Source organism: Barbus barbus (assembly GCF_936440315.1).
Source record: "Barbus barbus genome assembly, chromosome: 41".
Taxonomy (NCBI): Eukaryota; Metazoa; Chordata; class Actinopteri; order Cypriniformes; family Cyprinidae; genus Barbus; species Barbus barbus.
In genome coordinates this window covers 26,220,462-26,237,143 of record NC_136719.1, presented here as the reverse complement: position 1 = coordinate 26,237,143, position 16,682 = coordinate 26,220,462, and the positions used below count along the sequence as shown (strand labels likewise).

General features: G+C 35.3%; 1 protein-coding gene across 4 annotated transcripts; it reads right to left on the bottom strand.

Annotated features, from left to right (window-relative positions):
* On the bottom strand, positions 1–15,688 carry LOC306860462 (uncharacterized protein). 4 transcript variants are annotated; one of them, XM_079402194.1, is made up of 16 exons: positions 15,342–15,663; positions 13,901–13,940; positions 12,287–12,327; positions 12,124–12,169; positions 11,985–12,011; positions 10,125–10,260; positions 9,881–10,049; positions 7,775–8,710; positions 5,577–5,644; positions 5,446–5,501; positions 5,185–5,365; positions 3,946–4,026; positions 3,672–3,844; positions 1,442–1,647; positions 1,166–1,245; positions 1–928 (listed from the first exon to the last, which is right to left on the bottom strand). In XM_079402194.1, exons 1-16 carry the CDS (start codon positions 15,409–15,411, stop codon positions 812–814), a joined length of 2,427 nt encoding a protein of 808 aa, XP_079258320.1. In that variant the 5' UTR covers positions 15,412–15,663; the 3' UTR covers positions 1–811. The 4 variants fall into 4 exon arrangements, with proteins under 4 accessions (XP_079258320.1, XP_079258321.1, XP_079258323.1 ...); XM_079402195.1 differs by lacking the exon at positions 11,985–12,011 and having other exon boundaries at positions 15,342–15,688; XM_079402197.1 differs by lacking the exon at positions 11,985–12,011 and having other exon boundaries at positions 7,775–8,545.
* Between the last annotated feature and the right edge of the window lie 994 nt (positions 15,689–16,682).

Sequence of the window (16,682 nt, the reverse complement as noted above, 5' to 3'; positions counted from 1 at the left end):
AAATTGACAGTAAAGACATTTATTATGTTACAAAACATTTCTATTTCAAATAAATGCCGTTCTTCTGAACTGTCTATTCATCTGTGAATCCTGAAATGCTTCATATATTGTGCAGCACAACTGTTTTCAACATTGATAATAATCAGAAATGTTTGTTGAGCAGTAAATCAGTATATTATTATGATTTCTGAAGATCATGTGACACTGAAGACTGGAGTAATGATGCTGAAAATACAGCTGCAGATCACAGAAATAAATTATATTTTAACATATATTCACATAGAAAACAGCTGTTTTACATTAGAATAATATTTCACTGTTTTTACAGTATTTTTGATCAAATAAATGCAGCCTCGGTGATCAGAGAAGAGACTTCAAAAACATTACCAACCACAAACGTTGGCCACTTTTATAATGAATATACATTTGACTAGTTATTCCAAGCTCTTCAATATTTTATCATGTTGAAATTGTGAGTAAAAAAACGAATGCCTGGTCATGTAAATTTGTTTAAAACGGTGGAAAAACTGAAACGTCTAGAATCCTGAAATTTAATGTACAGAAAGAGTCAAAAACTGCTGTGCTCGAAGGAAAGCTTGAATGTTGATTAAAAAAGAGAACAAAGCTTAATAACTGATCAGTTTAATGTGGGTTAAAACTGTAAACAAGTTCATCTGGCCACATACACACACACACACACACACGTCAGTACAGCACAGGAGATCCCCTCACTAACCTCGTTTAACTGTATTACATCTAATTAAGCCAAATGCAGAAACACTCATCAGGCACATGACAGGACGGCCCGTGTTCAGGGGTCCAGCAGCACTTGGATGTAGTTTTTGGGGACAATGCCACGTTTCCCACCGGATTCTCCGAGGAACCACTCAGCATCCATGTCCTCCAAATCACACACCACGTCTCCTGCCTGCACACACACACACATATATATATATATATATATTCAATATTCTTTCAAATATATCTTAATCTTATAAATATATAAAATATGTATTTAATATAATTATTATGTTTATTTATTTTTTGTTGATATGCACCATATGATTTTTTTCCATGAAATTTCCAGGCCTGGAAATCCGGATTTATTAAATTCCTATAGATTTCCAGGTTGTCATAACTGTGCTATAGTGAATCTCACACAGACCTTCAGACAGAGCTCGTCCTCACACTCGGGAGTGAAATCATAAAGTGCTCGTCCTCTGGTTCTCGCTCCTGCAGGGGGCGCTGGAGAGAGAGAGACGGCCTGTCAATCAATACAGACTACAGATGCATGATGAGCTTTTTGATCATCTAATAAAGCAGTTAATATGAGCTATAATATAAAAATAGCTCTCAGTTTTCGACACTGGCCAGTCTCGGTCATGCTCACTGCTGATTGGTCCGTGGTTAATGAATATTCCGAGGGAGAATGTTTATTTACCGGGAGATTCCAGAGCCTGTTTCCTTGGCAACGCTTCAGCTTCCTCTATAGCCTGGATGAAGCTGAGAGGGAAGATTCCCGTCTGTCCGTTCAGGAGGCCACGCCCCCACTCCTCATTTACATATTCCATTAGAGTGATGACATCACCCTCAGTGAAGGACAGCTCCCCCTCCTCCCCCTCGAATGCAAAACGGCCCACGACGCACCTGGACAGAGCAACACAGGAGCTGATTGTTATGAATTATGACTTAAGACCTAATTTCCATAGACAAATGTTTAACCTCTCATATGTATACCTAAATAACATATATATACACATATATACAGTGGTGTGAAAAAGTGTTGGCCCCCTTCCTGATTTTTTATTTTTTTGCATGTTTGTCACACTTTAATGTTTCAGGTCATGAAACAAATTTAAATATTAATCAAAGATAAGTAAACACAACATGCAGTTTTTAAATGATGGGGTTTTTTTATGAAGGGAAAACAAAATCCAAACCCACTATGGAGCAGCAGTAGCCTACTTGCCACACATTTTACAAGATTAGATGTTTGTCATGGAGCTCACGATCTGCAAATCATTCGTCATCGTCCTCGCTCATCTCTCCTTACTCTATGTGGTAGGCTAAGTGAAATTTTATGTTCTGTAATGCAGTGTTTCCCATACATTGATTTACTTGTGGAGGCCTGCCACAATATCAAAACTGACCGCCACAAATTGATTTTTTTTTTTTTCAAAAAGGTTTGACTTCGTTGAATAAGCAAGCGCTGCACGTTTCAGAATCGAATCACGGTGCGGGTGTCTTTATATCACTGCATTTCTGAAGGAAAATTTGGATGTCATTTTCATTTCATCTTGTATAATGTCTGATAAAGCAGCCTGTGTGAGCAGAGCTAATTTGTGTACAGCGTTACCGGGGAAACCGCTATTTCTCCTGCTCTACAAGCGCCTCCTGCTGGCAGATAATTAATTTGCATATATGCAGCCACAAATAAAGTCCAAGTCCGTGGGAAACACTGGTAATGTAACAGGCAATCGTTATTTGTTTCCTGTACCTTTCTGAATACTGAATATTTGTTTTACTGATAGTGTTGTAAAGCACTTTGTGACTCCTTGTCTGTGAAAGGTGCTATATAAATACATTTTACTTACTTAATTCAAATTATTAAATGGATGCCACCTTATTGGGACAATAAAGCCCTCCCTACACCTACCCTAACCCTACCCGATACTTTATTTTCAACTTTTATAACTTTATTTTCAACTTTTTTATTATTTTCTTAATTTTTATTGAAAATAAATGCCTTTCCGATGCAATATGAGATTTGAAAAGGGAGAAAAAAGTTTGGTATAAGGCGGGCTTGAACTCGGGTCGATCGCATCAAAAAGCATAGGCCTACGCCTTACCATCTACACCACTGAAATTGATGCTATATGGGCGTCTTTTTGTTGACTAACTCAATCACACGTTGGTGGGCGGAGTCAGTGTACATGGCCTTTGCCAACAAGGCGGGCTATTTGCACAGTGTAAATAGACACTCCGTAAAGTTAGAACTTGTTTTGAACAATTTCTTTGTCATCTGCAGATTGATTTTAAGTAGGGGAAAAAAATCGATTTAAATCGTAAATCTGATTTTTTGTGAAAAAATTGGGGATTTTTTTTTCAGGCAATATCGCCCAGCCCTATGTACTGTGTTTATTTATTATGTATATATAAATACACACACATACAGTATATTTGGAAAATATTTACATGTATATACATTTATATATAACATTTTATATGTATACATGTATGTGTTTGTATAATATATATATATATAATAAATATACACAGTACACACTCATTATGTAAACAAAAACTATGTATATATATATATATATATATATATATATATATATATATATATATATATATATATATAACATGTTAATAAATTAATTATGCATGGTTTATTTTTATTATTAAATATTATTTTAAGAAAAAATATTTATTAATTTTCTTTTTTATCAAACAAATGCAAAACAAGCCACAATGAACGCGAGGAGGAGAGGAACTGTTAACAGGCATTATTTTTTTGATTTTATTAAAATGACATTTTTAATACTATTGTATAATAATTTTTTTATATTTTTATATAAATTGTTTATAATTTCACACACACACACACACACACATATACATAGAGAGAGAGAGAGTATTATATATTATTTCTCATACTGTTTCACCTGTTGTGTGTGTTTTGTTGGATCTGCTGCTCTGAGGGCTCGTTGTCCAGCAGAAGCTCACTGACAGTCACATCTTGACCTTTGACATCTCCTGACGAGCAGAGGTCGTGGAGTGTGTTTGACGGTGTTTGTGGGACATCTGTATCATCCAGGACAATCAGGTGCTCTTCTTCCTGAAGCAGGAAATATTTCATGACAGTTTACAATGTTTGCATAATTTGCGAGTGTGTGTGTGTGTGTGTGTGTGTGTGTGTGTGTGTGTTTGTGCACTGACATGCAAAGATGTTTCCTCAGGTGGTTCCTCTTGCTCTTTGCTGATATTCTCCAGCTCTGCATCTCCTTGAAGAACTTTGCTCTAATGCACAAACACACAAACCCGCTGATGATTACATGGCTGTTTAATTTATAGAGCTCCTGGGATTTTTTCTCATATTCAATTTAAATACATTTAAAAGGGCAGTTCACTCATAAATAAACATCCGGTCATCATTTTCTCACCCTCTTTCTTCTGTGCAGCTCAAAGATGTTCGGTATAATGTGCGAGCTGCTGTTTTCAAAAGTGCACAGTGATTTATAATCACACAGATGGATCGTAACATATGACCTGCGCACTAAATTCCTGCAAGAGCATATGATGCTTTGTTTAAAGAGCAGAGTTCACTGAAAATCACACCTGCTGGAACTTTTTTTTTTTTTTTTAATTGCAGCGTCATAATTGATTACAAAGACAGTTGGCCAAAGACATGTCTAAACGTGACATTTTATATTTGAACGAACAGCAGCAACAAGAAAAATAATTAGAAGACTTAAGAACTTAAACTTCAGACTAAGAACTCTTATACTATTATAGTATTTATTACTATTCAAAATTGTATTTATATATTTTATGTTTTAATTTTCATTTTAGTAATTTTATTTTTTTATTTTAGTTTTAGTTTGAGTAAATATATTTTATTTCAGTTGCCATGGCAACATTTCTAATTATCTAAGTTGGTTTACGTTTAAGTTTAATATAATGTTAAAAAAAATATATAATTTTTTTAAAGTATATATAAGTTTTAGTAATTCTATGTTCTTTTGTCATGTATATTATTTCTTAATTATTTATATTTAGCTAATTTATTATTTAATACATTTATTTCAGTTTTTGTAATCTATCAAGGCAACATTTGTCATTTTTTAATGTCAGGTTTTTAATCCATTTTCTTTTAATCGAGGGTTTATTTCAATTAACAAATAATTTTTTTTTAATAGTTTCATTTTCGGTTTTAGTTAACACCACCACACTGCTTCAGAAGACGTGGAATAAAGCGCACAATCACAATTCACTTTCAGTTTATGGAAAACAGCAGCTCGTACATTCTGCCAGTGATCTTTTTTTCACCAAAAAAAGAAAATCATACAGGTTTATAACGACAAGATGGTCAGAAAATCATGACAATCTTAACCCTTAAATAACACACAGGACATTTTCCTGGAGTTCTTCTCAAATACTTTATGTATGAAGACTCACAGAATAGCGCTTGTAAAGCGGATGTCCTGGTTTGGGGCGGGGTGGGAGGGTCGGGCCTCTCTTTGGCACCCTGCTGCCTGGCAGCTGATTGGTTGCAGCAGGGGAGGAGGAGGAGGAGCCTGGAAGTTTGGTCACTTTTATTGGAGGAGGGCGGAGTGGGAGGAGTCTGCCGCCACTGGGTCTGAGACACAAAGAGAGAGAATGAGAGATGGGAAAAAAACAAAATAGATGCCTGATTTTGGAGGAAAACCGCTGCAGTACCTCGGAGGAAGAGAAGGAATGGAGGCGTCACTAGCTCTGGAAACATCCACCGCGGCCTGAACACAGCATTAATGATCATTCTAATAGGGAAACTTCCTCATAAAGGTGTTTTATAAGCAGGTATAACTCACCTGTGAGGTGGACAGTGTCTTCTTGAGCACAGGTGGAGGTGGACGGGAGTGTTTGGGGACCGAGGGACCTGGATATAAACACAGACACTCAGTAAACATTAAGCTGTGCAAAGTTATGTTTTTTGACTGAGACGATTAGCAGCAATTAAGGCTGCATGATTAACCGAAATTATGACATGACTTGTGATGATCAAATCACAAAGAATGTGATTTAATTAAATGAATAAATGTGATGTGTGTTTCATAGTGAAGCGCGGCACAGTGTTCATTTACACACAAAATGCTTCAGTGTTATCAGAGTCTCAGTTCACAGTAAATGCAAATGATCTCATCTCTGCATTTGCTCTGAGTTTGTAAAGAAATGAACAAACCCATAAATATTATGGTAATTTTACATTTGTACTGTAAAATTTACTTCTTATATTCCATTTAACAGTGAAATATTAGAGCACCCCAGTGTTCGTCACAGACCTCGGCCGCGGCCCAGAGTCGCCCTATGATCCTTCAGAATTTTGTTTAATATTTTAATTTAGCAATAATAATAAAAATTATTATAATTATTATTATTACATTATAGTAACAATGATAAACAATGACCTATTTTTGGCCAAATGATGCATCCCTAAAAAACAAGCAAAGCAAAACATGAGCTTTTTTGCGTTTAATAACATTTTAAATATAATATATTGCAACTGCAATTTTCTGTTTATTAGATTATTTCCTCAAGTTTTGCAAAGAAGGCACATTTTTACCACATTTTCAATTGCATTTATCGCTATCACAATTTTTATAAATTGTTCAAATTGTGCAAACAAGCTAATCAAACTTTAAACTTTTTTAAATTGCATTTTAAATTGCATTTATGACAATTTGCTCAAACAAGCAAAGTAAACCTTGTTAAATCATGTTGGCCTCGTATTTATCAGGGAGAGAGCAAAGGGTAGAGGTTGGAGGGATGCTTTCTGAGAGTAAAACAGTTTACAACGGAGTCCCACAGGGTAGTGTATTAGGGCCTCTTTTGTTTTTATTATATATCAATGATATCCAGGCTGATTGTGAGTGTAATATTTTCTTATATGCCGATGATGCTGCTTTATTGGCTTCTGGGAAGGAGACTAATACAATTCAAGAAAAGTTAGGTGAAGAGCTAGTTAAGGTGAATGATTGGCTGTCAGAAAATAAGCTTTTATTACAAAAAACAGAATGTATTATTTTTGGGTCTAAGTATAAATTGAGTAAGGAAGATGATTTGGTAATCAAAGTTGATGGGTATGAACTAACTAATAAAACATCAGTCAATTAACTAGGATGTGTTCTGGATAGTAATTTAAGTGGGGCTAGTACGGCCAGGAATGTATTTGGAAAAGTGAATGCTAGAATTAAGTTTATAGCTAGTTATGCTGGTTTTTTGGATGGAGATAGTTTAAATGGTACTTGCCATTTTGATTATGCATGTTGTTGATGGATGACCGATTTATCAAAAAAAAAAATCACAGAATAAATTGATAAGATTAGTTTTAGGATTCCATTGTTTTAGTCATGTGGATAATACACACTTTCAACAGCTTGGTTGGTTACCAATTGAAAGATTAGTAATACAGAAATGAAAAATAGTACATAAAATCATTAATAATAGGGCTCCAGTATATTTTAATTCTTATTTTTCTCGGTTTAATGTAAGACATGGTCATTTTACCAGACAGCGCATTATGGATATTAATTTATGTAGATACAGGACACTGTATGGTCAAACATCGTTTAAATATTCAGGTGCAAAGGAATGAAATATGCTGCCTTTACATATTACGGTATTAACAAGTTGTGAGGGTTTCAGAATAAGGGTGAAGAAGAGACTGTTTTTAGATCGGATGTCTTAAAACGTATAAGGAATTGTTGATCTGTTTCTTATTTTATGGGAGTGAGCAGATTTTTTGACTAGGATTTTCTTCTCTCTTTTTAAGGCAAGGACCACAATGGAAATAAGTTACTGTAACTTTGTTATCCTTGACAAGAAGGTTGTAACAGTGAATTGCTACTTTTTGTGTCAAATAAACTCAACCTTGAGCTTATTTTTTTTAAGTTGCATTTTAAATCGCATTCCTCACAATTTTAGCCAAAAAAATTGCAATTAGATATTTTTCCCCAAACTGTGCATCCCTACTAGCAAGTAAACTAGAAATATACTGGTCACCACTCACGTTTTCCAACATTCCTGTCAGTCAACGTCACTGGTGCTGTTTTCACTGGAGTGTTTGTAGTTTGATCATCTGAATTTCTCCTCTCGGACGGAGTGGAGGCCACCGCTGCCATCTGCTGCCCGGGAGGAGCGCTGTCAGGACGGGTGGCTGGTGAAGGTTTGGCGGATGGAGAAGATCTGGACTCTGATGGACTCTGGAGTTTGTTCAGAAGGGGTCTGGGTGCTGGTACTGGTGGACTCAGGGGTTTGGAGGGGTTTAGCTCAACGGTAGGTTCTCTGGTATCAAAAACCTCAAAGACAGATGGTTTTGGGGTGAGCTGGGGTTTGGATTTCTGAGTTCTAGGTCGCGGTTGTGGTCTGTTTAAGGGTTTGACCGGTTCAGGTGTTATAACGGAGCACGGAGCATCGCAAACGGCTGTAGTTTCCTCTTCTTCTACAGTGTTTGCATCGCTTTGTTGATTTTCTCCATGCTGGACATGCGTTTCGTCCGAACCAAACACCTCCAGCAGGTCTTGCAGGTATTTGCTGGAGATGTTCGATGGAGCGTCGTCGAACCCGGCGAACACATTCTCAGCCCCGTTGTCTTTCAGACGCACAAGAGTCTGAACTTTGACCTCCCTCGTCATCGGCTGGTCCAGAACGTCCCCGTTGGGTCGTAGGGCAACTCTGGAGCGTGGCCGAGGTCTGGGACGAATGCTGGGTTCCTCTTTCATCGGGTCACCTGGGGAATCGAGGTTGATCTGGGTGGAAGTGGTGGCAGTGGGGGCGGGGCCTATGGGAGAGATGTCATAGAAGATGTCATCGAAGTCCGTCTGGACACCACACTGTTCGCGCAGAGCATCTCGAGGCTGAACACTGGCATTCGGATTAGACCGGTCCACTTCAGGCGTGTGTTTGAGGGGCAGTGAGGGCCGCGGGGGTTTGGGGGGCCTACAAGCTACAGGAAAAAATTAAGGCAAGACATTTACAGGTGAAAAGGGTAAAAAGTTATACTTCCCTAGATGATTAGTTACAGCATATTAAGACAATTGTTTTGCATTACAAGTTTTCTGCAACATTATGATGCATTATCTAATTAAATATGCATACATTTCCAGAAAATAAATCTGAACATTGGATAAAGCCAGGTTCAAAATTCTTGTTTAATTTTGTTGACAAATTAGAGTTAAAGGTTTTTATATTGGGGATTCTGGATTTCTTTTATTTATTTATTACTCCATAAATCAGAAAATACTGTCAATAGACAAGAAAAAAAACAACAACACATTTTCGCCATGTTTTTAGGAATATGTCATATAAATCAGCCTGAAAAATATATGAACAAACCCCTCAGTAAAAACCTTCAGAATATAGAGAGGAATAAAACTGTAAGTTTCTGTGTTTTTAAGTGCTGCTGAAGTGGAGAAAAACTTTTTTTTTGAGGAAATCCCCTTTAAAGATATGTGATGTAATTGAAATATATGCAAACAGGTAAAGTGCAATAATAAACTCAAGTGAATGACATACAAACAAACCCCTCAGTAAATACTTTTAGAATAAACATATGAATAAAACTGTAAAGTTTGGTGTATGTAACTGCTACTGAAGTGGAGAAAAAACTTTTAAAGATATGTATTGTAATTTAAATCTAGACACCAATTGATAAAGTGCAATAAAATAAACAATTAAATGTATATTATGGATATTTACTTTCCACTAGTCTTAAAGATGTTATAGAAGCAAATTCTTAAAATTGACCAATGCATGAAAAAAATGGTGTTTTGTCTTAAGAAATTCGTTTAATAGCAGACTTGTGTTATTTTTGATACATTTTTGTTAATACTTAACTTTAATACTTTTCTTTTTAAATACTAAACTTAACTTATTCCATGTCTTATGATTCAATACTTCTTTGTTAGCACCTTTTAAGTAAAGTATTTTGGTTAAATTAAGGGTTTGTTTGAAAATAATCAATGTCAGTGAAGGATGCAGGGTAAATTAAATCAGCACTTCTTTAAGTATTTACTCAAAATATTAAAAAAACAGAAAACGTGCTTCATCTGTTGACAAGAATTTCAGGTTTGGACTGACAAAACCTCCACTGAAGCCTGATTTAATTTCTTTATACCTGGACGAGCAGCAGAGGACTGCGTGCCGGGGGACTTTGTGTCCGTCTGCGTGGCGATGGTGGAGGTAGAGTGACGAGAAGATGGAGACGAAGATAACGAAGAGGAGGAGTGAAGATTCTGCTCACGGCTCTTTTCTCGGATCACTTGCTCGTAGGATGGAGGTGGGAGCTGGAAAGGAGGAGCACAATCAATCAATCAAATGATGGATTTTACAAATGTATAGCTTCCTTAAGCTCCACCCACCTGCACTGATGCAGAGCCTGCAGCCCATGTGGGCGGGGCCGGGGGCGGGGCTGGAGGAAACGCCCCAGAAGCCCCTGGGAACCATGTATTGGACAGCAGCGGTTCAGCAGAGAGGATGGTGATTTCTGGACGCCTGCTGCATGACAATCAAAGTTCATAACATGACCTTTCTCCCGTTTAACCAAAAGAGCTAGTTAACAACTCTCTCAGAGCTAGACTTGAGAGCTGAATGATAACTGCATATCCCATCCACAAATAAAATGCTGTACGAGTCTTAGTATCACTGAGATACTATTACAGTTTTAATGAATATTTTGAATTAGTTTTTTTTACTGTTTTTACTAATTAGTATAGTTTTTATGTATTATATTTTAAGTTGAAGTTTTAGTAATTATGTTGCTTTTATAATATACATTAGTTTTTTTTAAATATTTAATAATATTGATAATAATAATAATAAATAAAATATTTATTTTTATTTTAGTTTTACATATTTAATTGACCTAGTTAAACTAATCTATTAACATCTAGTTAAACTAAATAAAAATTAGAAATGTTGCCGTGGCAACTTGCTGAAATAAAATAAGGTTACGTTTTTTAGTAAGAAAAAGTTTTTTTTTTGATGATTTTAGTTTTAGTTTACTAAAATAACCCTGGTTATGAGAAAATGTTTAAAAGCCAAAGCCATTTGATTAATTGGTATCATACAATCATGGGTATTCATGTGACAATCAGAGTTTATTTAAATGTATTTTTAATTCTAAACATATATTCCAAAAAAATGCAAAATTAATAAACTCGATAATTACAAATGACAGAACAGAATATCCTTTTAACAACACTGCACATACACTATAAAACAAACTACACAAACACACTTTTTACAACATGAAACATCACTCTTACAAACACCATTTATTAAAATACAGGCATAATGAATAACCATTCGTTGATAAAAGTAACAGATTTATTATTATTTTGATTCATTTACGAGATTATGATTTTTTTCATTCAGTTATATGAGGGTCACATGACATATATACAAGTACATACATGCATATATATATATATATATATATATGTATGTATATACATGTATGTCATGTGCCCCTCATTTAAAAAAAATCTAATATATTCTCACACACACACACACACACACATACATATACATATATATCATTATTATTATTATTTTTAATTTCTTCTTATTTTCTCTCACTGTTTGATTAATATGAATGGCAGACAGGATGAATTTTCAGACAGCTTCCCCTTTAAGACCGAAGTCCAGATCCAATATACTGAACATACGCGTTTTCTTCTTCAGCTGTTTGCTCTCTCTTAAGACCTAAATCATTGTGTTTATGAGGATACTTGCAAAGATGGGGATTCTGATGCATATAAGTCTGTTTATGTAATCGTTCAAAGCCAATAAAGCGGCAAAAAAATGCACGCTCCTCTCACACGCCGCAAAAATTTTGCTATTGTTTGTGTTTCAACAGCTTAAAATCGGTTGTTTTAAAACTGCAGTGCTTAAAAATGTGTGTCCATGCTACAGATGTAGTCCCTCGTTTAGGAACGAGCTCCTCGTTTTGTTCTGGTCGTCCTCCACCTGGTTCTTTCTCCTCTTCCCGCCCCGGGAATGATGAAAAAGTATTACCATAAACAATGTATTTTGCGACACCACGAAATAAACGATAGAGCATAATACGAAACGATAGACTTTTTATTTCGTCCATCCGATATATATCGTCATTTCGCACAGCCCTAATCTCCACCATAAAATACAATTAGATTTTCTTTAAAATGAACAATGAAAATAGATATAATATAGTCAATATTGTTGACAAGGGATTTGTTTACCTGGGAGATGACAGTATCAGCGAAGGGCTTGCGATCAGATATAAGATGTGATTTTGAAAGAAAGTCAAAATCAAGCAAAACATCACTTGATTTGAACACAGAGAGAAAGAAAACACAAAGTAAACAGACGTGAACTGACCTGCGGTCTCGCTGATGGTCACTCTGAGAGCTCGTTCTCGCTGATGCTGCACAATGTCCAACAAAAAAACACAAACACAAAAACCAAACTCACATGCAAACATCTGACAGAACAGACAAAACACACCAAATCACCAAAAACATGCTTCAGCAGGCGAACTCACTGCGTTTGATGATGGCTCTGATGGAGGAAAGCGGCCCTTGGCTGGAAAGGCGAGAGAAACACAAGCACTCAATGTCTTTTTCCATTGTTTCAATGACTCAAGGCCAGTTTTCTCGGCTCTTTTCCAGTGACATGACTGGAAATACATTTCACAGTTACACAACACACACACCACACCCAAACCCCCACAAACACGGACTTTCATCAAACACACACACACACACACACAATGAACAAATACATGCAGAGGAGACAAGAAATTTACTATGTTATTAAACAGAGCCAAAATGTGGCTGGTTATTGCTGTAAACACGCGCATGAGCTCAGTTTGACGTGACATTTATATTACGCTCTGGAGGAAAAGCGTTAATCATTTTTTCCAGCTGTAGTGGAACAGGTTTTTCTAGTACTGAGCTGAAGGATCTACTGCATTAGTGCTGCGTTCGCTCTTCATATCGCATGCTCTGATGGGAGAAACGCTGGGAAATGTTCAGACACGAATTGAATGCTTCGCCAGCAGCAGATGAAGTTCTGAACACAAATAAACAGGTTTTTGACTTGTTCTTATAATCTCGAGAATCTCAGTTTCAGATCAAATTTCACCCCAAATTAAGACATTTGCATAAAGAATATAAAGCAAAAAAAGTTCATTATGAATGTTTGTATTTAAAAAATCAGCACATTTTCCACCCTAATTGCATTTTTTTCTTTTCGTTTTTTTAATAATCCAGAGCTTTTAGTTTTCTACTTTTTAGCAATTCTCCAAAACTAAAACATTACACACAAATTTAACTGAAATAAATTAAGTATAAAAAAACTAAAAACTATAAAAAAATCATTAATTGAAATAAAATTGAACTGAAATAAAATGAACTTAAACTTGTTTTATTTCAGCTAGCTTACAAGGCGGCAGCATTTCTCATATTTATTAAGTTTAACTTGATGTATTAAAATAACTAAAACTAAATAAAACTAAAAATCACAAAAAACACACAACAAAATTACTAAAACTTTAAAAACAAACTAAAACTAAAATTAACTTGCAATCAGAAAATATAAAAATAAAATCTAATTCAAAATATTAATAAAAACTATATAACTTTTCAGTTTATGTTTTCAGTGCTGTAATTAGAAGTTAAGGTGGAAATGTGCTAAATTGCCCAAAAACACTTTCTAAAGAATTCTAAACTCTTTATGATTTTTTAGGATGTATTTCTGTTTATTTTTCAGTGCTGGAATGTGAAGTGGATGGAAATGTTCTAAGTTGTCTAAATAAATAAATACATCCTGCCAAAAATAGGCATAAATGCTTTTTCATTTTTATTATCAATTTCTGTTTATTTTTCAGTGCTGTAATGAAAAATTAAGTGGATGGAAATGTGATAAATTGTCAAAAATAATATTTAAAAACTTTAAAAAAAAAAATAGGCATAAATGCTTATGATCTATTTCTGCTTATTTTTCATTGCTGTAATAAGGAGTTATGTGTGTGGACGAGCTAAATAGTTTTTTTTAAAATCTAAAAGCTTCTAAAAATGATTTTTATATATGTGTAAAAAATAATAATTTGTTGATCCACTCATTATACTGATCAAAACCAAACTTTTGCACTTACCTGGAGTGGCGCTGATCGGGTTTGTTTCTGTCTGGATGTTCTGCAAACACACACACACACACACACACACAGCAGTCAGAAAGGATCATTTAATGACTGTGTTTGTGTGGACGTCACCCACAAATAAGAGTGTTCAGCACTGACAACAGCAGATTCAAGACATTATTCATGTGACCCGGATGTTCGCTCTACAGAAATGGCCTGATGGGCCGGGACGGCTGAGAGATTCTGCTGTCTGAATGAAGGGCAGCTGGAGACTCATTATTACTCTGTTACTGACAGATCCCTTCACACTGAACCCAGAGAAACTGAGCTTTTGTCTAAGAAACTACTGCTGTAATTTACAACAAACCACAGACAGAGACACAAAAGCCCTGAAACAGACCGTATCATTACTGTAGTGTGTGTGTGTGTGTGTGTGGGGTTCATGATCACATGATCTCAGACTCGGGTCACATGACACAGTCAGAGCTGCAGGTTTAGCTGCTAAATTCTCCAATACGTGCAGTATATAAACAGCAAATATTACTGCTGAATCAGCTCTCTGTGTTCATGCATAACATCCAGGAGATGCTGTATTTTAACGATTACTGAGGGTCTGATCGCACCTCATGCCTGTCGTTTCACACACAGCTGAGAATTCCCCTGAGGAACAAAGCTGAGCTACTGGAGCCAAACTGAAGTTCACATGCTAGTTTCAGACCAAGATAAAGCAGATTCATATTTCATATTATATAAAGAGGAAACAACAATACATCTATGAGGAATACACTTCCTTCATTTTACACTACAACACAATGAGTACACATAATATGCCTCTTCTACATAATATTTAAGTATATATATATATAAAATTAACGTTATATATATTAAATATAAATAATTGTTTTATTATGATTATTGTACATGTGCAGTTTAAATATAATGAACTAAAACTAAAAAGAAAAGGCGCATGACCTTTATGTACATTTAACCCCCATTTTAACCTGTTGAACAAGGTTTAAAATGACAAAGACAAAGTAATAATTTAATTAAATAATTTTACTAATTAGCCTATTTTATGACCTCATGGAATATTTACACCCAAAAATGATTTGCCCTCCCACAGCAGCATTAAGATGATTACAAAACATATATAATAAATAGAAATATAATAAAATAAAACTAAGTAACAAAAAATATATCCATTAGATAGCTATACATTTTGTTGTTGACCAAAGTTAATGGACATGAGAAATATAAATTCCTAATTATTTTATAATTATTATTGCGTTTTCACAAATATTTACACTGTGTGACATACCTATTATACATTTATATACATTTCAACCAACAATTTGCTTGTTGAACGAACTTAATGTTCATGTCATGGCGGTCTGCGCTGATTATAAACAGATTTTGTTTATTGATTTGTTTAGTTTTATTTGTTTGTTGTGTCTACCTGCTCTCCGTCTCGCGCCGCCGGGCTCGCGCAAACACTCCTCGTCCTCCTCAGCGCGCGCCTCCGCCATACCGAGAGAAACACGGGTTATATACCGACTAAAACACCAGGACAACCGACCGGAACTGCATTCCTCTTTGGAAACGCTTGGGAAAGTCGCTCCAACTGCGATCGAATTTCTAATCCAGCGCGTGGGAAGTTTCTGCTCACAGATGAGCGCGCGTGTGATATTGTCATATGAATCAGTTTCTGTTTTCTATCTAAACGCCTGAAGAAACGAGAACAGTATCAGTGTCTATTGTCTGTCAGCAGGAGCGTCAACAGGAAGTTCTTCTGTCCATGTGAAACAACAGAGGGAGGCGCCAAACAGAACAATCCACAATATGAGGATGAGTTTGTGTGGATTAATGAATTCTGCAGTGTTTGTGTTTACAAATGCAAGTGTTCACATTTCTTGTGGAAATGTTGTTAGTAGAAAACTTTTTTTCTAAGTCATAATAACAAATACTAGTCAAAATCTACTTAGTTTCCACATGTTAGAATAAAGGTAAGGCAGCGGCTATTTACACTAAGAGTAAATAGCTCTATTTAAACTGTTAAAATAGCTATATTTTCTGCCGTTTATACTACTTGTTGCAAATAGTGGCAATTATCTGCACCTCAGTATTGTAGTACATTATAAAACTGTACGCAATAATAAAGTATTGACTATTATAGTTTAATTCCAATTATTAAATGGGACAATAAAGCCCTCCCTAACCCTACATGATACTTTTATATTCAACTTTTTGATTATTTCCTTCATTTTTATGGAAAATAAATGCCTTTCTGATGCGATATGAGATTTGAAAAGGGAGAAAATAAAGTTAGCAAAAGGCGGATTCGAACTCGTGTCGCTCTCACCATCTCCGCCTCTGAAACTGATGCTAAATTAGCGTCTTTTATTAGCGTCGACTAACCCAATCACACGTTAGTGGGCGGAGTTAGTAAAGGTAAAGCCTGAAAACTCTGAAATAGCTTAGAGAATGATGTAGCTACGAAAACACTTGACATAAATGAAAAATATATTCACAGCAAACAAGTTTTCTCCAAAGTTTCAAATGATTGGAATTGGTTCCTTTTTTAAACCAAAACGTTGTTTTTGCAGAATGTTTTGTGTGACATTTATGGTTATTTTTGTATTTTACTTTTATAACCAGACCAAATTAACGTTACCAGAACACTGCAGGATTCTTTTTATTTTTATTTTATTTATTTTTTCTAAAGGGAACCTACATAGAACGTTTATAATCAGACCAATCAACAAGAACATTCTTGGCACCAAAAATGGTATATTTGACC